At 36.6% G+C, this 24611-nt stretch overlaps 3 protein-coding genes across 9 annotated transcripts in view; 1 reads left to right on the top strand and 2 right to left on the bottom strand.

The window, feature by feature from the left end:
• Positions 1-2587: 2587 nt before the first annotated feature.
• LOC138185392 (lysozyme) lies at positions 2588-4386 on the bottom strand. Its single transcript, XM_069124277.1, has one exon. It carries the CDS (start codon positions 4250-4252, stop codon positions 3785-3787), a length of 468 nt encoding a protein of 155 aa, XP_068980378.1. The 5' UTR covers positions 4253-4386; the 3' UTR covers positions 2588-3784.
• Positions 4387-5317: 931 nt separating this feature from the next.
• Positions 5318-16467, bottom strand: Chsy (Chondroitin sulfate synthase). 2 transcript variants are annotated; one of them, XM_069124256.1, is made up of 7 exons: positions 16016-16467; positions 12707-12801; positions 11303-12293; positions 9043-9183; positions 8787-8967; positions 7387-7743; positions 5318-7270 (listed from the first exon to the last, which is right to left on the bottom strand). In XM_069124256.1, exons 3-7 carry the CDS (start codon positions 12119-12121, stop codon positions 6309-6311), a joined length of 2460 nt encoding a protein of 819 aa, XP_068980357.1. In that variant the 5' UTR covers positions 12122-12293; positions 12707-12801; positions 16016-16467; the 3' UTR covers positions 5318-6308. The 2 variants fall into 2 exon arrangements, with proteins under 2 accessions (XP_068980357.1, XP_068980358.1); XM_069124257.1 differs by lacking the exon at positions 16016-16467 and adding an exon at positions 15399-15983.
• A 2877-nt stretch (positions 16468-19344) lies between these two features.
• Hrb27C (Heterogeneous nuclear ribonucleoprotein at 27C) overlaps positions 19345-24611 on the top strand; it is a 30777-nt gene continuing 25510 nt past the window's right edge. For 3 of the 6 annotated variants that reach the window (XM_069124268.1, XM_069124263.1, XM_069124264.1), the window contains exons 1-5: positions 19345-19515; positions 20605-20812; positions 20922-21108; positions 22957-23039; positions 23541-23934. In XM_069124268.1, the coding sequence (XP_068980369.1) occupies positions 19478-19515; positions 20605-20812; positions 20922-21108; positions 22957-23039; positions 23541-23934 (910 nt within the window). In that variant the 5' untranslated portion in view covers positions 19345-19477. The remainder of the gene's footprint in view (positions 19516-20604; positions 20813-20921; positions 21109-22956; positions 23040-23540; positions 23935-24611) is intronic. The other 3 variants (XM_069124267.1, XM_069124265.1, XM_069124266.1) reach the window with 2 other exon arrangements.

Raw genomic sequence — 24611 nt, 5'->3', positions numbered from 1 at the left:
CAAATAAAAGTCTATACACAAAACAGAATAATGTCACATATAGTTACAAACTTTGTTCAAGAGTAACGTTACGCTCCGTACTTGGTGAGCATTGGTACTTGAGTCGTCTTAAGATGCTTATTTATAAAAATATTGCTCTTTGTACTAAACTAGCAACGATTTTCATATAGATTCTTCGTCTTTTTCATGTTATAATATTTGTTATACTACGATGTGGCAAAAGTACCAGTTTACTCTTCTGGTGAAATGAAATGCATTCCACACGTGTTACGCGCTAATAGCAGCCAAGAGAGACGCATCATATTCATAACGTAAATAATAACAAAATTTCAATTAATTAATAATTAATATATATGATATGTATCAATATCGATTATCGCAAAGTCTTGTTCTTCGATATTTCTCAATACTCTGAGTATCAATGGAATAATTTCTATACGTAATATACAAAGTGGTTGGTAACTGGTGGTACAAGCGGAAAGGGGGTGATTCTACGCGAAAAAAGAAGTCGAAAATATAGAATAAAAATTTTTCGTTTGAGGCTTTGTTTTCGAGAAAATCGACTTTGAATTTTTGCTCGGTACGCGTGCACTTTATCACGTCTCGTTATAACGGATCTCACTGTAGATCGTTGTCTCGATTGACGTTATGTTGATAAACACTTCCAATGTGACCGAAGTGTTTTCCTACCTATTAACTTACTATCCGACTTTTGTCGCTATTCACTATCAGTACCTACTAGTCTACCATCATGTCTACATACAGCAATCGGGAATATACACATGATACTTTCGTTAGGTGCGTGCGGTGGTAACGCATCAGCCGCAGCTGATCATTACAGACACCGGTATCCCAATCGTCGACATCCTGACAGACGTGTTATTCAAAGAGCAGAACGAACCCTCGGCGAATATGGTTCTTTTGAAAAACTTAGACGACATGGTGGTCGTCGACGACGCGTTAGTGTAAATGTTGAAGAGCAAATACTAAAGGACGTTTTGGAACATCCTGGCATAAGTGCAAGAAAGCTTTCTTTGCGGTATAATCTTAGGTGCTTCACGATTCTTCGAATTCTACACGAAAGCAACTTACATGCTTATCATATTACCAGAGTATAAGGACTCATGCCTCATGATAAGATTTTGCGAAAGGCATTTTGTCATTGGTTGCTTCAACAGCATGCCAACGATGCAGAATTTCTGTTAAAAATTTTATGGACCGATGAAGCGAAATTTACAAAGGACGGCATGTTCAATGTCCTTAGCATGCATAATTGGCAAAATGAGAATCCTCACTCTATTCTTGAAAAACATTTTCAAGTAAGATGGAACGTAAACGTCTGGGCTGGCATAATCGGATATCTAATTATTGGGCCATATTTTTTCGAAGGAAATGTAACGTCAGCAGCATATTTCGATTTCTTACAAAACAAACTACCGGAATTATTAGAAGATGTACCGCTGAGAACTAGAGGAAGTTTAATTTTTCAACAAGACGGTGCACCGCCACATTTTAGTCGTCATGTGAGAGATTTTTTAAACCAACATTACCAAGGCTGGATTGGTCGTGCTGGAACAATAGCTTGGCCACCACGCTCCCCTGACTTAACTCCGCTTGACTTCTATTTATGGAGCCATATTAAATCAATTGTCTATTCTGAAAAAATCGCAAGTTGCGAGTAATTGAAAGAAAAGATTATTGTAGCCTTTCATACTTTAAAACAATCGAATACGTTAGAAAGTGTTCATAGAAATTTAATTAGAAGAGCAGAAGTATATGTTCGGCAGAATGGGCAACATTTTCAGCAATTTTTGTAATAATAAACTTTATGATTACTTCATATTATTTCATTATGTATTCCTAATTTTTCGTTACGGCAAAAACAAACTTAAGCTGCGATAATATCCATCGAGACAACGATCTACAGTGAGATCCGTTATAACGAGACGTGATAAAGTGCACGCGTACCGAGCGAAAATTCAAAGTCGATTTTCTCGAAAACAAAGCCTCAAACGAAAAATTTTTATTCTATATTTTCGACTTCTTTTTTCGCGTAGAATCACCCCCTTTCCGCTTGTACCACCAGTTACCAACCACCCTGTATACATACGAAAATAAGGTAATTAATTTATACATGCGAATCGAACGTTTAATATCTTTTTCGTTAAATAAATTAACCTTCTGTATGTCTCTATTTCATTAAATTAAATCTGAAGTTTGGTGAGCATTGTCTATCTGTTTTGTGATCACCACGATAATTCTATTAGGACAGAACAGCGACTCTTAAGTTGTATTTACTTAATAGTACTTGTTCGAATCCACTTAATACAACGTTTACTAAATGTTTGATAAATTCGGCAACAAGTTTCTGGAAGGTGCTACCGCATTACCTGATCGCATTTCGTTCCAAAATATCATTGATACATATATTCCAAGCAACAATGATTATTCTTCCTCCTGAGGTGACTAAACGCATCACAACATTCGCAGAATTAACGAATCGTTTTCCTGTAATTAGAAAATTATCCAAACAATTAAGCATTGATAGATGCTTAATCTACTCCATAACAGAGACGCACAAAACAAATTTAATTTACGATTATAGACACGTATATTTCTTCATCCACCATAAATTCACAGATACACATATCAAAGCAAATACATAGATGTATAATTTCTTCGCTGTTATCAGTGAAATGTTCACTAGACTATATTGATAACCGCTTAGAAGTATCCAGACATTTGATTTGATTGAAAAATCTCGAACAAATCGAACTTAAACAATTCTAATATTTATAATCACCATATCTATCTTGAACCGATTAAATTGATTTTCGAAAGATAGTATAATAAAATTTACATCGTAGTTGTCAAACATTATAGAATTATTTTATTCTTTGTTAAACTCATCTACGGATGATAATCTCCACTTCCTTCCTTAATCTTGAAATTATAAAAGAGATTAAGAAGAGTGTTCTAAATCGATAGATAAAGTCCTTGCACCTCCTGCATAATCGAACTATTATATTAAGTTTACAAGTCACAAGTGACAATACAATATTACCAAACATTCGCTTTTGATAACAACGAGTTTAATGATAAGCTGAATGATATCTTGCCCGAGAGTTTTATAGATTATAGGTCATTCGATTTTTCTTTCTGATGAAAAATTAGAAAATCCTTAAGAAAAGTCTACGGTATACGACTTGTGACTTGTCAATTTGCAAAATATTATTCGTTGATAAATTATTGTGCAGGAGAGCCCTGAAGTTAACATACCTACCGTTACTTAAAAGGCAAATTTATGTAGCAGTATATATTCCAACAATAAGTAGTAAAATATATTATTGTTGTTTCTCAATAGGCGATTCAAATTTATAGCTTGGCGATGCCATAAAAATGTAGCGAGCAATGTTCCTAAATTCCAGTTCATCGTTAATTTATACATTTTGCTAAAAATCTAGAGTAACATATTGTTATTCTAAATCAATCAAACTGTCCACATACTTATAAGCACCAATATACGTCGCACTAGAGTGACCTGTGATCCCATTCACAAATCACGACTTGCAGTTATTATAAAACTTCATCGTTCTATATACACAATCGGTCGCGATGAATGGTGGTGCTGATAGGAACAACAGCCTTACGTCAGACAGACTATACATGATATATGTTTATAGCAACCAACACCTAATAGTTCATGAACCCCAGTGACGCGATACTATGACAATCGTTTTATCACAGTACATACTGATTCAAAAAAAAAAAAAAAGAAATTCAATCATACTGTCACGCGTCGTCGTCGTCGACGTCGTTTGCAGTTTCCAATATTAGGCAGAGGTTTGTTCTTGCATTTCTTCATCCAGCCATCCCACGCCTTGAATCCTTCCATACTTTGAATCTTTTTGGCGCACTCGATGTCATCTGTGATATCGTCATTGGCGAAATCCTCGCAACGTTTGTTACAAATGCCTCCGCTGTGTCCTCTGGAACACCATTTGGCGCTATTTATCTGAAAGATTCCATAACTGTAGCTGGAGGCAGTCTTCGGACCAGTGATCAATTGTGTGTTCAATCCACTTTCGCTCTCCATCAAGCAGACCCAATTGCTGATTAAGCTTCTTTGGACTTTAGCTCGTTGAAGCTCCTGCACGGCTTCACACTGCGTCAAAATCCTTCCTTCCACCTGGCTGTCTATCAGAACAGCCAGAAGGGACAGGATCAAGCAGAGCTTCGTCTTTCGTTTCATTTGTCTGACGATGATTGTTATCGATCAGATCGAGGGGTGAACCGATAGCCAGTAAACTGTTCGATGTAACACTACTTCGACGAGAATTCACGCTTAAATATCAGACCACTTGTTTCACCGCTTGTGCCGCGCTGCGACGAATGATATGAGACGACCCTGAGCTTGAGCGATAAATTGTAATTTCCTAAGCCCCGCGCGGCCGGAAAGAATGTCTGGCGACCGGTGTCTTTGTTCTTCTTTCTACGATTCTACTTTGGCGTCACTCGTCGTAGACAGGTTGTTTCGTTAATCTTACGATTGATTCGATGTTCTTTTCCGTACACGTTTCTTTCACTTTATTTTATTTCTTAATGATAATCGTATCTCCCTTTTTAATTGAATTATATCGTACGAAGTTCTTAATTGATATTACGCAGAATTGATAAGAATATGTACATGTTTTGCCAACAAATAAACAACTTTAAGATCGCAATGTTGTGTGTGGTATTCTTTAAATACTTTATTACTTGCAGCTGTTTATGTGGATGTTCATGCAAATATGTGTGTTTACGAACGCGATTAAATAGATGGATTCTTTACACATATATAATTTCATTTAATATTAGAAATATTATGAATTATTAATATAATGAACTCTTCTCATTAAATATCCTCTATTTTGATATTTCGCATATTGCTTAAATTTTCGTAGAATTTAACTGCATATACGTACGTACATCGTATATCTTTTAGGAATTTGAAGTGAATGTTTTGGAAGGATTGCTGAGGAACTACCTAAAATGGGCGTATAGTTAGAATGATCAGAAACGGGAGATGTTGAGGAAAGATTCACGGGATATCGGTTAATTGGAAGGTTTCGTTCTTTAAAGGGACCTTGAGTGAAGCCTTATAAGCTGTAGACACTTTCTAATGGAGAAAAATATAGATAATAACGGAAACGATTGGCTCGATGGATGTAAATATAGAATCGAATTGACAGGAGAAAAAAGATCTACTATCTTCAAGATGTAATTGAAGAGCGATAGGAAATTTTTTTATCGAGGTACAACGATTAACGCAACACGATTATTTAATAGATAAATTTTATTTGCAATCCGATGAAGCAAGTCCAGCATCTTAACCACTTGCATAAATGATTATGCAAGTTGCAAAACTTGTATTGCTAGACATTCTTTTATAGCCGATCGTGATTAAGGTAAAAATAAAATAAAATAGGCAGTATTTAAATTGTTCACGAATAAAAATCTATACAGAAGGCACAATAATATCACATGTACTTACAACATTCGTTCAAGGGTAATGTTACGCTGTATTCTTAAAGAGTATTGGCATCTTAAATCGTCTTAAGTTACTTATTCACAAAATTATTTCTGTTTATACGAAACTAGCGGAGATTTCTATAATAGATTCTTCATCCTTTTTATATCATAAAAGAAACAAATTTGTTATAATACGATGTGGTATTAATTTACTCTTATGGTCGAAATGAATAGTGTTCGGTACGCGTTACACACTAATAGCAACCGAAAGCGATATATCACGTTCGTAACGCAAATAACATGGAAATTTGTATTAATTAATAGCTAATATGCAAAATATGTATTAATATCAATTATCGTAAAGTTTTGCTCTTTGATATTTCTTAATACTCTGCATATCAATGGCGATTTCTATATGTAACGTATACGTACGAAAATATGATAATCAACCTACACATACGAATAGAACACTTAATACCTTTTCATTACATAAATATATCTTCTTTATTTTCATTAAATTAAATTTGAAGTTTAGAATCTGTTTTATCGATGCAGCGAGCAAGTCACAGTTGCAAACGTGACCATTATGGTAGTCCAATTAGGACAAAGACTTTGGTGAATTCGCGATCAATTATTAATTATCATTCGGTGCGAGCTTCGATGTAAGATTCGTTGTCACACCCCGTATTTACAAAATGTCCTATCTACGAAACATTCTGGCACCACCATGGTTGCAAACGTAATTTCTACCTTAACGACCGAGATACAGTAGATATCTTCAGCCTTTAGAAAGTCGTTCAACCCGCTGCACGCGTCAAGTTCTCTCTTCTGGCTTTGGCAAATTGCAGTATCTCCGGATTTTCGTAGATCATTTTAGCCAGAGTTTCTATCCCAGCGATTGTGTCAGTCTTGGTTCCCATGCACATGGACCACTGTGTCTCTGAAAGATCCTTGCTGCACTCAACGTCGTGATAAATGTGAATCAAATCCTTGTCAGCCGCCCTAAATATCTTAATGTTGGATTTCACCACTTTCTCATAGAAATCTACATCCTCTTTGCCCCATCCTTGGATAGACAAATTGAAACCACCCACGCTTTTGTAATCCTGTTTGTACAAGGAGACGATACCGAATCCAAACTGCCTCCAATATCCCGATATTTCGTTTATGGCGAACGTATCTTGTTTTCTGTTACCTTTGTAAACGACCTTTGGATCATACTGACTGAACACCACCGGGAAATATATTTGTCTACCTAGAAGACTGTTTGCGCGAATTCTGTAGAGAGCTGACTCGGTAAATACGATATCGACGTCAACGAAGAACATCAAATCGTCGTCCTTCAATCTTGACACACCGAAATTGAGAGCTTTGGCTCGAGAAAATGTACCAGAGACAGGAATAATATCGATACTGACGCTACGATACTTGTATTTTAATTGTTCTATCAAGTCTATCGTTCGATTGAACGAATCTTCTGTTCCGCGACGATATAAAATAACTAAAAGTGCCGTTTTTTCTCCGCTCGTCAAACAGACCTCTTCGTAGTTTTGTAGGAACCTTCGGAAAACCTCGTACCTTCCGGATAAAGGTAGGATGAAGTGAATAATCTTGCCCTTGACTGGATCCTCTTCCTCGAAGTTGAAATTCAGGTTTAGAAATCCACCGCGGAATATGTTTTGCAGAGATTTGTCGTTTTGCTGACTTCTTCGCGTCTCGTCGACTTCCTCACCGTTCACGGTCTCTCGTATTTCTAGGCCTGTGAGCAAAAAACCAACGCATCTTTCGAAACGCCGTTTCCTATTCGTCTCGCATTTTACTACGTCGCTTTTTACGAAACGGTGGAAAATCTGTCAGATGAGATATGAAGGATACCTGTGAAGTGTTGGTGAAGGTACACGTGCCTCCTAACGGGCAACGTAACCTTTCTGCCTCTGTACTTTCGGTACACCAAAAGAAGATCCAATATAGTGTCAGCGCCGTAAGAATCCACTCGCCTGTATCCGTATAGAGTTGACCTTTCCTCGACGACTCGGCCACGCTGCCGTGAACAGGCATTTATAGAGGCCATTACTTCCCTCGTGATGTCCTCCAGACCCTCCTTTATGTCACTGTGAATTCTTCTCCTGGGATTGGAATCGCCTAAACTGTACTCGGATCTTGACAAAAAATCCCAAGGAATTACTTCGTCGCTACTTGTCGGTTTAAACGAACGAAGTCCTGCTGGAACACCTGGTTAAAACAGAAAAAAGAGGATTTTTATTAACACATTCTTATCTTGTGAGAAATTTACACCTCCGCTTGGAAATTCGAGTATATTATATTTCCTTGAAAACTAGGAAATGTTACGTATTTATTAAGAGATTACCTAGCTTGATATTTTATATAGCAACGAAAGTACGAAGTATTAACGTATTTTTAATTTTATTATAAAATTGATGCGACTTAAGGTTTGTAATTTACATTAAATACTTAAATTTTATTAATGACAAAAGATATCCATGGACTTTATATGAACAGATACAGCATGTTACTACTACCCCTTTCGTTTGAACAACATTGTATTATAAAATTTTATTAATCAATTAAACGATAAATGTATTTGTTTCCAGTGAAATTGCTCCCAATTTTAATGCATTAAGTTTTCCTTACAAGAAGATCGAAAGAAATGTATTTTATTTTTATTATCAACATCGTCGATAGCTGACAAGAAATTATTTTTTCACACAGCCCGAAGAATATTTGGTCATAAAAGACTTACATAGATGCATAGAAGTGATTCGTACAAGATACGATAATTATGTATACGATGGAAAAGTATGACTCTCTGGTTCCATTAGCGTATTGAAAATTTTATTAGCATGATACGAACGCGGATGTAAAGCAAGAGCAGTTGATGAGTGCTTGCTCGCGTATTAGACGTGAATACGTCTGTAAGTGCAGAAAATGGAAATGAATAGAATCATTGAAAATGATCGAAGTGCTGATCGTTTCGTCTGATGGGCTCAAACGAATCGTGTCGTAGCTCGTTTCTGCAACGCCACGTCTGTCCGACGATCAATTCGCACGGGCTAATCGGCCTAAATGGTTCTATTAATAACGCACATCCAGGGAAACGCGATTGTTCTTTAAATGAACGATTCGAAACCCGTAAAATATTTCCGAGCACGGAAACCTTCTTGCGACATCGAATTTATCTTAACGACGTCGTTTAACCGCCCACGTTCCTCGTGGAAATTTTACGACCTCGGAATTCCTGGGAAATATTCATTTACCTAATATTTCTGTGTCATCGGGATATTCTTTCGAGTTGCGATTAACTGGAAATAGTGGAACACCATCGGCTATTTCGAAATTCTTGAGATTTTCCACGCTAATTCCTAACTGTTTCGCCATCGTGTAAATATCCCTGTGAAGATTGAGTCTCTCCTGTTGCAAATCTTGAATCTGTAGCCCCTAAAACGGAAATAGAGAAGGTTTTGCAACTTGCAGAGGAAACTAGCAGGTAATATTACGCCAGTCGATACCAACCCTCATGTAATTGTGCAACCTGTACATGTGAGGTGGACTTTTAACAGGATGCAAAGTAATAGCACGGTGAACTTCTTTTTTCTTCAAGTTTCCGGTGAACGCCTGTGCTCCACTACTGTTGTGATATAGAATGGACTGCATCTGTAACAACGAAAGCATCGAGTATCGTCAGCTGCAATTGCCATTAAAGGGACAGAAATAAATGACAACCGCTGTCGTCTATTTTGTTATATAGTCTATAATTTAGTATCGCGATAATTATTTTTATATTGCAAACAATATTGCAAAATTGAAATTGCTATCTCTTTGATCATTTTTCTGTCGATGAAATTTATTGATTGTTGGACAATAAAGATTTGGAGATTCCTTGGTAAATATTATTGACACGAATTTTTATAATTCGAAGTAAAAGCAGACTTGAGGTATACAATTTTTACTGATTTAATGTCTGATGATAAATATTATCAGCAACATGAAACTGCATCTTACCGAGACTGCAGAGCAAGTGTTAATCAAGCTGCGAGACTGGGTGTGGTGGTGTCTTATTACAGGGTATTATTCTAGTATTACATCGCTCAAGTTAACTCGTCCATGTTCTAGTATTGTCTGTTTTCAATGTTCCTTTGAGTAATTTACAAATTATGTTATTGAAAACATGAATTTGCTAATCATCTTAGGATATTTCGAAGAAGAAATGAAATTTGAGCTTCATTTGCAAATACATTTCATATGGACCAATCTGGTGATTGAAATGTCTAAAAAGATGTCATTTGTTATCTTATTACTTGATATTTAAATCGTAATGCTGTTATTGCAAGCTTAATACGTGGAGCAATCAATCGATTGACAGGGGAAACGCGTGAAAACATTTAAACAAACACTTCGTAGTTATTGCATGTAGTATGAATAGCTATTAAGTGTTTCGACCTTACGACGAACGTCAAGACGGGAACATACAGTAGGTTAGCAGGCTACGATTTGTTCGAATCTAACGACTAACATCCTCATCTCTGTATTTTGCGTCCCGAATGAGTTATTCCATTATTTCAATCCACGTCTCCCCATAAGTCAATATTTCCAGGCATTTACATTTTCCAAGAAGAGAACGTCGGATTTAGAAGTTAAATTTGTTTCCCGATAAAAAATGTCTAACATATATATTTCTTTTTTTTTTTTTTTTTTACCTATTCAAATTTTGTATTTAAACAAGAAGAGACAAAGAAGGGAAAATAAAGAAGGATCTATCTTTTCTCTTCTTTCTTTCATATTGAAAGTTCCTCGATCTAGCGTGACCGCTTTTCCTAACACGACATAAAACGGTAGAAAAAGAATTATTTTATGGAATCATGAGTCTGTCGATGTGGTCGTTAGCAGATGCAGCGTGACATAATAATTCGCATTGCAACATCGTGCAACCATGAACGTAACCGTGCAGTTCGATTAAATTATTGCAAGGAGTGCGATAAGAGATTCAAGCGCTGCCTGCTGCAAATTGTTACTTAAGCACCTCGACCTAATGTTGAGTGTCAAGATGGAGGAGAATGACTCGATCTGGCCACTGGGTTACCAGGGTACTATTCGCTTGTACTTAACGACTAACATCCTCATCTGTACATTGTACCTTCCGAGTTAACCCAATGATAGCGTACCCTGTATATGATGCAGATGCGTAGCTTATGTATTTAAACCGATAATACGTATCGTGTGGGCCCTGTTTAGACCGTGCGAAAATTCTATTACATTCTACTAAACAACAGTTATTAAACTGCTTCTAGAAATAATCAATTATCAACGACACAGGACATGAACTTTTTCATGAGTTTCAAAGAAATTGCGAATTCTTGGGGAAATGACCGTTACCTCAAGCAAGATTCCATTAACGTCCAGCCTATTATCAAGGTATATCTAAGTACGTATTACGTTCTGTGGGATAGCACGTTGTTTTAATGAACCGTGAGCCTGTGTCGATCAACAAATTACACGTGATACGTACGTCCCCAATAACTATGGTGTATCAGGAGAGAGTAGTAAACTGAACGAACGAAAATAGATTTAATAGTTATATGACCGACGATGAGATTCATAAAGTGGTCGAACGAAGCGGAGGAACATTACATAGAAGGAGTAAACCACGAAAATAAACTTTACGACAATCATTTTGCGCGGAACTTACGCGACAATTAAGCGATAGAAGAAAATAAAGAAAGAACGCCAACAACTTGTCGCGAGCGAGCAAAAGTTTGGAAAGAAAGAAAATTACCTCGTAACTCCAGGTACAAGGTATACCGGCGTACTTCTGCACGCACCTTCCCAATTCGACGTCTTCATGCGTAGTGTACAAATGTCTCAGACAATACTTGATGTGTGGCACGATCCTCCTTAAGGTCTCCCTGGACAGAATAACACCTGGCCCACCCATACAAAAGTTCTCGTCGTACTCCAACGATAGCAGGCCGAATTCCTCGGAGTTGCCTCTGCCTGCTTGGCCAATGTACATGGCCCTCTTGGAATTGACGGATCGTAGCAATTTCTCCAGACGATCCGTTCTCACGTAGACGTCGTCATCAGCTCTGAGGAACCACTCGAAACGATCCCCATAATTGTTCCACATGTATTGTAGCATCATGAATGATTTCTTCTGCGGTGGATAAGTGTCGTCGACCCGTGGCAAAGGTACCAAAGGTAGGTCTGGACAATTACCCGGGACAACGGAGTTTTCGGACGAAAAGAAGGCAATTTTGCCTGGAAGCTCTTTACCCCAAGTCTCGTAAACCGCTTTGGCTCGCGAGTCTAGATATTTGCCAGCAGTCATTACGCCCACGAAGACCAAGCTGGTCGACGAACTGTTTATCTGTTCATCGTCGTCCAATTTGGGAACGTTTCGTGCCGACGATCTGATCAACATTCGTGGTCCAGGCATCGAAGACGAGTAAACATTTAATCGCTGGTGATGGCTCGACGAGAGTATCTTGTAGCTTTGAATAAGAAAACCTAGGACAAGGCCCAGTATCAGGCCTAGAATGGCGCTGGCCAATCCACGCCGTTTACGCATCACTGGGTGAAACGTCACCTCTTCCATTGATACTCTTCCGGGGTGCCTGGACCTCCGGCTAGGTTCATCGTCATCTTTCTAACCGCCGCGATCCTCTTCTTTAATGATTTCAATGTGCTAATTAGCGTAATTGCTGGGAATTCCTCGTACGATCCCATTGCTCCTCTTTCTCGACACTGAGCGCGAGTTCTGCTCAGACCTGTTGAACAACCGTTCATAATTCTTCTTTAAAATCTGATTCACGACGGTTTGGCATTTAAAATCCAGTAAACAAATATCGCTTTGTAATCGTCAGAAAAAACAGAAGTCGAAAGAGAAAGAGAAGACGCCCCTTTGAATTGGCAATTCGGTTCGTTAAAAGGCATTCGCTGGACTTTGGGTCACGTTTGTTTGCCATTTAAAGAACAAACTTTGCCTGTGTATTTTTCACCGCACCCGGCGAGACTACAAAAGCGTTCGTTGTTTAACTAGCCATTTATTTTTACGTTAACCTCACGGCTGATGAGTCCACCGAAATCTATAATCTTTGTCAACGATATGGTATCTTTAAATATGACGTAATCAACTGGTCTCTCCGTTCACAGTTACCACAAGTAAACCACGACTACTTACGTTCAACATGTTCTACCACCTCGATTTCTTCCACTGCATTTCGCCGAATTCCATAGTGCAGCAGTTTTCAACGCGAATCGGTCGTTCATGTTAATCTGAAAGATACGCAAAACACTGTTGCTAGATACAGAGCAAACAATACGCGGATAAAATAAAGATTACTACGGTCAATATATTAATACGGCCAATCGAGGTCGCACACGTGCTAAATAATACTTGGACTGGAACCTTCGAGTCGGCAATTAATGACTGATCTTCTTCCATCGCGGTTATTCTTTGACAAATTAAATATTTCGTAATCGTCCGGTCGTAAATTCCGATAGATTGATACGATAATTCGTATTCATTCGTCGTTCGAACGCCTATGGTCTGAGACAATTTATAATCAACGACGGCCGATCAAGATGTCCCTTGATAATATTCAATGTAACAAATTCGATCGTAACCTTTCGATAAAGATGATCAGACATCTGTTGTACTTGAAGATTATTTCTCGAATAGGGGTCAGGAGTTTAACGATTCCGTTTTCGTACAATTTCCTCCAACGTCGTAAGAACGGTGATAAGAAAATGAACAGACCTGGCACTGTGTGAGTTCAAACAGCCGCAGGATACAGAATATAATAGCGTCTAGAAATGAGAACCTGGCGCCGTTAGAAGAAATTGTCGATCAATTAACCCGCTAGTTCAGTCACTGGTTTTAGCAAATATGGAAGAATTTCCTACATCGTCAAGTTAGTCTGTGACTCGAATTCTTCACATATATTTTTTAATTTCTCTAGAAGTACCGTTAAATATTTTTTCCACGTGTTTCAAATTACATACGCGGAGATCGTAAGCATCCTACTTAAGCGTGTCTCGATGTTCATCTCAGTAATGGATAATGCGAGAAACGACCACGTTTGTTGAGTCGTCTTCTAAATGGTTAGTGGAGATTTATTCCCTAAATCGGCGTAGACAAAGAATCGTCCCTTGAGGAAACCGGTTCCAGCCACGATCCTGCATATCTGAATGCGGGCAGTCATTGAATTTCGATGCATGACGTCCTTTTGTTCGCGCGGAGCTAACAAGACAAAACGTATGTAGTACATTGCCGATTCGAAACTTGATTATTTAGGTCAAGATATATTTCAATTATACATTTGCGAATAAATTTATGTGTGATTATTTTGTTCTTCGTAATCGTAAATAATATATTACCACCAATGATTGAATCGCCTTTCCAAAGTCCGTACGCGATAATAAAACAGAATTTTGATTTCGAATCTCTTGGTCACGCTGATCAACTCCACAGATTGAAATAGAGAGAGAGAGAGAGAGAGAGAGAGAGAAAGAGGGAGAGAAAGAGAGAGAGATAAGAACCAGAGGTACTATTTTCTAAAAATCATCTTGAAATTTCTGATTATTTATGTCATCTCCTTGTAATAAATAGATTCATTTAAAAAAGCCCCCCGTTTTTTAAGGCATTGAATACTAATTCTGTACCTGGTTCATAAATTGAAAACTACACGAACAGTGGAATTAATTAGTTTGTATTTCGACAGATTAATTCGATTGCAAGAGACGAATCTAAATGCTCACGAGATACTCATAGGATAGTGGGATTTAATCAAGAAGAAAGTACTTTCGCGTTAACTGTAAATTAATTATTCGTTAAATGAAAGGTCGCTGATGGTCATCGTCGATTGTTCCCAATGGTTATTCGCACACCCGTGTTTCCGTTCTCACAATCTTCTCGCGTTTATTCTCACCAGGAACTAAGAAGAAACAAATTCCCGTTAAAATCCGTGATTAATGTAAATTGTCTCGATTTGTACAAAAATATCCGATAGCAAGTGACACATAAATTCAATATTCGTTCGTGATATTTTAATCTTATCGCTTTCAAGGAAATATTGTTGGGAATAATAACAGTTTGAAGATAATTTTGAAGTGACGAAAAAATCGTCGCGATTACATTTGTTACTTTTTTTTTTACGAATCTATAATTTCACAGAGAAACGAGGAAACGAAAATTTCTAGAAAAATTCAGCTTGATACCGTTAGAAGTTTCCGAGAAACGATACGCGAGGGTCGTGAAAGGTGTTGACAATCGTGATTACACGGTCGAATCGGCGAATCCACGAAATCCCGGTGTTCATCCCGTTAAAGGATGCGATTCGAAGTGACGTGCACGAACGAGGACGAACGAAAGGCGGGAGAACCGGTTTAAGCCGAAAGTCAGCTCCAGATCTCCTCTAGTTCCTACGGTAGAATACGACTTCTAGTTCTATATAGGGGAGATAAGGATGAACTAGCGCGGATGAGTCGCTTGGAACAAGAATCTCCACAGTCATCAATACCATAAAAGAAAATGTCAATGCACTTTCATCTCCTTTATCTTTGACGCGAAGAAAATCTAATTTGAAGTTGATGCAGCAGAATACGATTATTTTTAAACGATGGAGGATGAACAATTCAAAGATTACCTAATGAAAAATTGTCATGAAATTCTATTCCGTTTAATGAACGTTCGTTAAAGAACGAGGAAATCCCCATGTTAATTTTAATCGCTTCTGCATGATAGATTTGCATACATTTCTTGGTGAGTCAGAACAAAGTGGTCGGCCGAATAAAAACACGTTGCGATCAAAGATTCTCGCGACCGCCGACGTTCATGAACTTCGGGACGATGGTATTTTCGAAAGACTGACCTGACCCATCCATTAAAAGCTGTTACTGGAACGAGGCCTCCGCTAATTGTTCCCACAGACATCGAGCCGTGTTCAAGACACAGAATCACCGGAGCAAAGACACGTTAGACGACTAGGTTCAACGTGATCGTGACTCGAATCGAAGACAATCTGAGCCTGTCCGATCAACCGGTGGAAGTCTCCAAGAGTCATCGACTTTTCGAGTCCGAGAGCACGATAATAACGAAAGGAACGATCCTAGTTCACGGCTGAACAATCTCGTTAAACGACAACTCGATCTTCTAAACAAATATCCTTTGTCCTCCTGGCGTCGTAATTTGTTAAACGCGGAAGCACTTACGTAAGCCAGCCGGCAAATGAAATTTCAAATTTCATTCGGGAACTAAAATTTCACTTTCGGTTAAATATTCCTTTTCGTCCGCCGACGAGATTTTTTCACGATCACTATTACACCGAAAAAACTTGGATTGTTCTGCACTATATCTTCCTCGACATTTCACCATTCAATTTACCAATGATGTTCGCGTATTCTTATTAAGAGAAGTAACAAGCAAATCTCCGTTAATCACTGATCATCGCACGCGGATGCGTGTATCTTGTCTCCCGAGGCAACTTACTCTTCTTCGTGCTCGTCGTCTACCCGGCTGATGGGATTCACGTTGAGCGTGTACACGTGGGTCTATCTGACGCCGAAAAAAGCCATGTTACGGCCTCGCAGCATCCGCCACGGCATGACAGAAACCGTAACCCGTGAGATGACGAGAGAAACGTGGAAAGGCCCACGGAATACACCGCACTGGCACCGAACGCGGTCGTGTTGCGAGCAGGATGTCGGAGCAGCGACTGAACGAGACGAGCTGGCTAGTAGCAGTCAGACAGTCGGGCAAGCAGTTGTCGGGCAACAAGCAGTCAAGCTAGAACCAGCCTGATCGGCTTGCCGGGGTATACTAAAGCTTTTCAAGCGACGAGGCAGAAACTTTTCGTTCAGATACGATGGAAATGAGTCGATACGCAGGCTTCACTCTCTGCTCCTGACCTCGGCTACTTTCGACAGCTTCCGATTCGGAGGATTCCTTTGCTTCTCCTTTTCTGACTATGACGCGTATGATCCTCGATGCTAGCTGAATTCTTTAACATTTTTAGAGGCATGTGCGCGACTCTTAAAGTGGGGATGTGAAAAATTATGTAAGAACCTGTGGTAGGCATTCCTTAAACGAGTTTCCTGCTAAATATTTTTTAATACGACCAGAAACTTGCGAGATATTATCTTGCCAAAGTATTCGTGGCGAGGTTCGTGCGCGGGTTCCGTGACAAGAAGTGAACTGTAAAATTGTTTTATTTCTATATAGAACAGACATTGAATTGTTTAATCTCGTCGAGGTAGCTTCTATTTTTAATGGTTGGTCGGTTATCGATATAGACGTGATTAATTAAATTTTGGAGCAAACGGTACGGTCGAACACATACAGGGTCTAAATTTAGAACTCGTGACCCTCTAAAAGTACTCTTATCTGTAGCACGTTATACACCTTGAGACGGTGACATCTTTAGAAGAAAAATGAACAAAATTTTTCACAGGAATCGTGACAGTTAAGAGATACAGTGTCAACTTGCACCTTTCTTCATATAGAGCGTACTGTCTATATCGCTGTCTATAGCGTGCACTATAGCAAACATATAGGAATAACTTTATCAAAGATAAAGTAGTCTTATCGTTCTTGGTATCGTCAGAGTGATTCTAAATACGAAATTAAAACCAATTGCTCGTGTATCTATTGTCATGTAAATACGACACATTCTGTACCACGCGCCTTCGATTGTCGGCAAACGGGACGTTTGTTTACCCTCGATGAGCGCCAAGAGAGGACATGTGTATATGAGTATATCTGGTTAACGTATTGTGTAACTAGATGCGTAAAATAAATTATGTATGTAGCCAACGCCTACGCGATCGTCGCGTGCTAGAAAGTAGCACACAACGAACATTACTAAGCGCCGACTAGTAAGAACAGTAGAAGCTGACACACTATAGCATCGTGTCCGTAAAGCAGGAACTTCCGTCGAAATAGAAGCGAATTGAACTACCTTTACGCTTCGTGAATTTTATATTATCTTCCATTCGCCATGCTCGAGCTTTGCTCGAGCGGAACGATCGGATTAAGACGCAAACCGTAGACGTAGGTGTACTATGAGAATTTCAAAAAGATCGACTAGCGACACGCGATTATTTACAGCGACATTTGGTTATCCATATCTTGATCTGGTATTTTAATATGTACTTCTATTCGTTTAATTTTGATAGCTGCTTATTTCACGATCGTTGATCAAGGCGAACTATGAAGCGATTGGATAACGCTAGTTCTATGATGATTCAAATGATTGCAGTGAAGTCTAGACCGGATGAATCAGTCGAAAGAGGAAAGTTTGCTCGTGACGAGACGGGTTAAATAATTTTATTTTTAGCCGCTTCGTGGATATCCTCCGGGCCGGAAAGCAGTGGAGAAAGAGGAACCAATCCCTCGAATTCTACACATGTGATAACCTCTAGTTTAGGCCATCTTCGTTATGGTTTTTGGTCGACGAATATGCTTTATTGCGTTCGGAGAAATGCGTGATCTTTAACGACGTATAGGATGGAAAAGAGGGTGAAAACGTATCTAGGCAAGCATTTGAAAAAGTAACAGTATCGGCATAAGTTTTTAACTGTTCATGTCTCGGATGTTTAGAATCTGTTACTTCTATCCTCTAGTGAAATTTATTTGATCAGCTCCTTTCGAATGAACACGTGTTCTTTTTTCGTAGTGACGTAACACTAAATACTTAAACAAAAATTCAAAGTTGAGATATACATTTTTAAAAATATCCGGAGGCTAACGATTGCTTTGATGATCGGTCGGTTCTGCTTGTTTTACATTATCGCAGTTTATCAGATAAGAGATTCGACATGATGCAATGCAAATAATTCGTCCGGGAAAAAAGAAAAAATGCATAAAATTATTTTTGCATTGCATCATATGTAGGTTTGATTTATATGTTTAATTTGTTGTTTCTGGTATGCATCTCGAACATGATGTTTGACTTTAAATTCAAGCAAAATGTGTTTAATTAGATTTCACGTACTAACGCAGGAGATTACACAGATTTTAATAAAACCATCGTTCTACCTGAGTTCTTCATGAAATTAATATTGGTATAGACACTAATGCGTTGCACAATGCACGGTTTCTTATACATTATGCAATAACTAGAAGATTGCATTTTACGTAGGAAGGAAATTAGTATATTTTATGTGATAAAACTGTGAATTTGCGATAGATATACGATAGTTTGTGATGTAGATACATTTTTTTCATGCGGGCGGGCACGTTCTCACGATTAAAGAAAGAGGGTTCAATTTTCTCTGTATACGAAGCGTATCTTCAATGCGCTGATAAATTGCAGCCGATTTAAAACTTCCCGCCAGTTGGAGGACAAAATGGCGGGAGCTATGTGACGACAGATCGTTGAACCCAGAAGCACTACTGCATTCAACTGGTATATTTATTCCGACATATTTCTTATTTATCTAATACCAATATAAAAAAAAATTGTATTGATCATTCCATTAATTTTTTACTTGCATATTGAATTCATTGAACTTGTATAATATTTTTTTCAGGATTGTAATAACCAAAACTTTGCAATGAGACTTTAATCGGTACAACATTTCAACTATAATTTGTTTCCTTAATAAGAGAAATATCCATTAATTTTCATAAATGCGTGTCATTTATTTAGGAAAAAGATACTGTTAGTCAAAACGTGAATTATTTAACGAAAATAAAATGTAGCTGTAAGACTTGTAATATAGCGGGAGTATTGCTCTGCTGCGCACACTCCTGAGGCGCCAATGAATACGATTGCTGATTTGACTAGTTCATTAACGGAAGTGACGCGAGTCGCTTCGTTACGTTTACATTCTGTTCTCGACGTCGCGTTCATCGTAGGGAGCCATTAGCCTCGTCCGCGTTAAGCATCGTGCCATATTCCCATTCGCGCCCTAATACTAACAACATTCTCGTAGTTTTAAGTGAAATATTATGAGAGTGAAGACCGAAATGGACGACGACGAAAAGGGGTAAGTTTGAATTGTGTATTAGCAGCCGTTTGAAGTTATTTTTTATGCAAGAAATTTCGATCGACGCGTTCACGGGCTGTCGGGTTTATTGCGTGGGATCTCCATTTGCGTATTGCAGTTACTTCGTATTTCACATTTCCTCACAATCTTTTCTTCATCTCGAGCTCAATTTCTTATCCGCACAACGTAAAACGTCATTAGCTTTTGATATATTTGTATATGATTTCCACGATACGCGAGGCCAACCTTTTTCCCCCATAGCAATAAGCGACTGGGATATGTAGCATTTCGTGAGAGAGGAATAATTCTCCGATGCCGGTCTTGCCTAGAGTTCTTCTCGTGCACGACCCGGCACTCTTAGTCATTTAGATAGTGCCGTTTTGGAGATATCGTTGATCATGAGTATGGTAGCTAAGGGATATCGTATATTTTCTATATATTATTTCGGTGTGAAAGTATGCTACTGCATCGTCGCTCATTACATCCTTTAGCTCTAGATTCTCTATTTTTATGCTCTATATCCTGAAAGATCGAAGTATTTCAATACTCCCTCGCTACATGACTTTCTTCGTGCATGCTTCACTAATTACGATTATTGTTAGATACGTGCTAATCCGTGTATTATATACCGATTTTTCCGAGAATTTTTATTATTGAGGAAAATTGTATCGTGGGATACGTTAATGTTATGAATTATTATCGGAATGAATAAGTCATTGACAAATGGTTTTGTAATACATATTATGTACTTTTATATATATATTATAATATAATATATATATTATTATTTATATATATATATATATATATATATAAATATAAAATATGAAATGAATATGTATGAAATGCAGATATCATTTTTTGTTTTTCGTTATTTATTATATTAAATAACCTAGATATACTTCGTACAATATCTCCCTCGAAATTTTTTTCGTTATATAACCTGTTATAAAAATTGTATTCCAATAGTTATTTTATTCGAAATATTTGTTTATTCTCGTTAATTGTAATTTGTCTTGAAAACACTTTTTTTTAGATTGTATTAATTATATGATTATATCAATAACTCTTTTTTAATTTTTGCTACAGAAAGCTGTTTGTTGGTGGTTTGTCATGGGAGACAACACAAGAAAATCTACAGCGTTACTTTGGCCGTTATGGCGAAGTAATCGACTGCGTTGTTATGAAAAACAGTGAATCTGGACGCAGTCGTGGTTTTGGATTTGTAACATTTAGTGATCCAGCTAATGTTCCATTAGTTCTTCAGAATGGACCACATCAACTTGATGGGCGTACGGTTAGTACTAGTTTATTTAATAAAATAAAAATAATATAAATGTTTCTAGAGTTGATATAATTTAATATAACAAATTTATTTATGCCTATTGTTTACGTGTCTATTACAGATTGACCCGAAGCCGTGTAACCCACGCACTCAGCAAAAGCCGAAACGCAGTGGAGGCTTTCCAAAAGTTTTCCTTGGTGGCTTACCAAGTAACGTGACTGAAACAGATTTGAGGTCATTCTTTACCCGTTTTGGTAAAGTTATGGAGGTTGTCATAATGTATGATCAAGAGAAGAAGAAATCAAGAGGTGAGTACGATGTGATAATTTTATGTATATATCTAAATTGGCATTGTTTGAAATGGTTTTCATTTATTACATTAATGATATTCAAGATATCACTTTATCTAATGATATTTTGCATTTATAAGAGTATTTTCTGTTTTAATATAATGGGAACCATGGTCAACAATGTACTTTATAAATATTTGGATATCATCATCTTGTTTATTATGTGTCCGAAAGTACAGTCAGAATTCTTGAAATAAGTTTTTTTCACTAACATGTTTTTGATATAATTTGATATACACATTATAGTAACATAACAAAATAAATATATGCATATGAGTATATTTTGTAAGGAATCAAAAATTCTGACTTGAATGCAGCACACCCATTACTTAAAGTACAACATTAAAATTTTATCTAGTTTTAACATATAAAAAGACGAAAGAAAATAAGCGTAAACATTAAAGATAATAATTAATTAATATAAATTTGAGTAATATGATTTTGTGCTTAAAGTCAGTTAATAATTTGTGGTCATTAAACTTCCTCTGCTTGATTACCCTTTTTTAAAGACCCTGCTCTTGCTTCCTTTAATAATTATGATTAATACATCCTGACTCACAGTCTTCTTAATTAATATTATTTGTTTTCAATACATATTTATAAAATATTTTAAGTACTTATATATAAAACTCAGTGCATTATGCATAGTTATTTACATAGTATTCTTATCCTACTTTGCTACTCTTAATAATTCGCCTTGTCTTACCTTAAAAAACGTTAAGATACTTTATGTTATATTAAATTACATTAAATATGTATTGTGATTTTGGCTAAGTTCTATTAAGGATAGCTTAAGACTATCAGATTATTAAGTACATAAGTTAAAATGTACATAACTTAAGTCAAGTTAAGCTACTAGTAAGATACGCTGTAAATTCGATTTTTTATTACTATTACCCACTTGTTCTTCATTAAATAATAAATGATTTAGTTATATTTATTCTTAATATCATATGTGTATAAAAAATTACGTATAGCTTACAGTTTATAACAATTATATATTTACATAAAGTAGAATATTATTTATTTCAGTAGTCTTTTTACTTGAAAATTTTTTATCTTAATACTGATATTTTTATATTTTAATATGTAGTAACTGTTCAATACTCAGATATAGGTATATTACTTCTTTATTCTTTATATATTCATTTTTGGTGGCTGCATTCAAGAAGTTAATAAATTTAGGGAGGACAACAAATAAACCTTTTTTATGCATAATATCTTTCTAACAAGATATATTCCTTTACAATTGAGATGATATGCGTTTATTTAACAAGATTAGTAGATAATCTTATATGGTGACAGCTTATTCTGCAAGCAAAATTTTTTCCTAATAATAAAGAGGAAAATTAGCATCGTTATAATCATTCAAAATATGTGAATATTTTTTGTAGCATTAAATAGGAATCTAAGAAGCTTCTTTAAATCAGCCATCATAAATTTACTAGATTAAGTATTTTAAGTTTATGACTATTCAAAATAAATACTATATGAACTTCTTCTGTACAATAAATATTTACAAAATTTTGAAAGATGCATGTTCCAATTGATACCAAAAAATTACGTGTAAAATACTATAAAAATATGTTTTTCCAAATCATACTCGTAATCATTATCATTAATATCATAAAGGATAATTGATGTAACGATCAATTTGTACAAATAAAATATGCAGAAAAGAATAAAATGTAATGCTAATGGTATGATGACAAAAATTCAGAAGGTTGGGATTATATATAAAGGAAATGTATTTGTTGTATAAATGTATGGGGCACCTTTTGATATACTCTCACGTTTGGACGATAGGATTTGGCTTTCTCAGCTTCGAGGATGAAGACGCAGTGGACCGATGCGTAGCGGAGCATTTCGTCAACTTAAATGGAAAACAGGTATAGCATACCTACACACTAGTATATATTATATATCATTAGATTATTGTAATGTAAAATAATAATAAGTACGAATGTATGTGTTAACGATAATTTACTGTTATGTACCGCATAGTTTTACATAATCATGTTAGTTATAGTACTTATTTTATTTTACACAATTTTCTCATACTATGTTACTCTTAACTATTGTATGTTTAGTCCTTAATATATAAGTATCAATTTAAAAGAGTGAAAGGTCTAGAATATCGTATATATATGCGTTATATGGCAAGTCAAAAATTAGAATATACTTTAGAATCGATGTAAGACTTGGCGAGTTCCAAAGGTTTAATCATATGCTCACAAAAGAGAAAGAAAAATAAAAATTAAGATATAAATAGGATTATTTATATTCGATCGAGGTTGAAATCCTATTTATCTCAAATTAATTTCAATCATAGAGGGTGGATAATAAGAGTGTTGTGTTTCATACGTATCGTCCCGATTTTTTGATTACAGGTTGAAATCAAACGTGCAGAACCACGAGATTCTTCTAGCAAAATGAATGATAGCCATCAAGGTCAATGGGGACCACCTCAACAAGGTGGGCCTCCAATGGGTATGGCTGGAAATATGGGACCTATGGGTGGTCCAAACGGACAGATGGGTGGACCTATGATGGGGGGTCCAATGGGTCCACCAGGAAACATGATGCAGCAGTATCAAGGTTGGGGTACCAGTCCTCAGACTGGAGGATATGCTGCTGGATACACTACTCAATATAATTCTCAAGGTTGGGGTGCGCCTCCTGGTCCTCCCCAACAACAACAAATACCACCACCACCACATCATCAATGGGGTAGTAGTTATAATGTCCAGCCTGCAGCAGCTACTCAGGGGTATGGAAGCTATGGTAAGTTCTACTAAACTGACAATTCAATTTGTTTTTAAAAATAACAAAATATTTGATAAGTTTGGTTATAAGTACATTATATATGATTTCATTTCTCGTCACGTTGTGTATAATTGTTTTTAAGCAGTTTTAATTGTAATTCATTATCAATGATAATTGGAAAGTTTTTTCTTAAAATTCAGTTCGTAATTTAAAAACCATCTAATAATTTTATTTATATATTTTTCGGAAGGATAGTATACTATAAGGTCATAGTTATAAATGTTAACAGTAACTTTGATCCTATCCTTACCCCTTCCATCCTTTGTGGAGATGTTAGGAAAAAATAAAGATGAGAAAGCAAATATTTTTAATACACAATTTATTATCATTTCTTTGATACCCTCTGGAGGTTATTATGGAAAGAGAATACAATAGGACATCATAAATATTAAGTGTATATCGAAATCATGTCAATTCAGACTCATTTCTTACTTATTCTTTAACATACTTTTTAATATCATATGTTTATCAGTGTTGCTACAAATTGCGTTTTTCGTTTGACCATATCGTGAGCTCAGTAATTACATTTTATTTTTGCAGAGTAATTTGGAATTAAAACATACAATGTTTTCTTCGTCGAGTCTGAATCAACACATTTTCTCGATAATGAACACTTCCGAGATATTGAACCTCAT

The sequence above is a fragment of the Bombus flavifrons genome, chromosome 12 (genome assembly GCF_040668555.2).
Source record: "Bombus flavifrons isolate JBK064 chromosome 12, iyBomFlav1_principal, whole genome shotgun sequence".
NCBI lineage: Eukaryota > Metazoa > Arthropoda > Insecta > Hymenoptera > Apidae > Bombus > Bombus flavifrons.
This window is presented reverse-complemented; position numbering and strand designations above follow the sequence as displayed.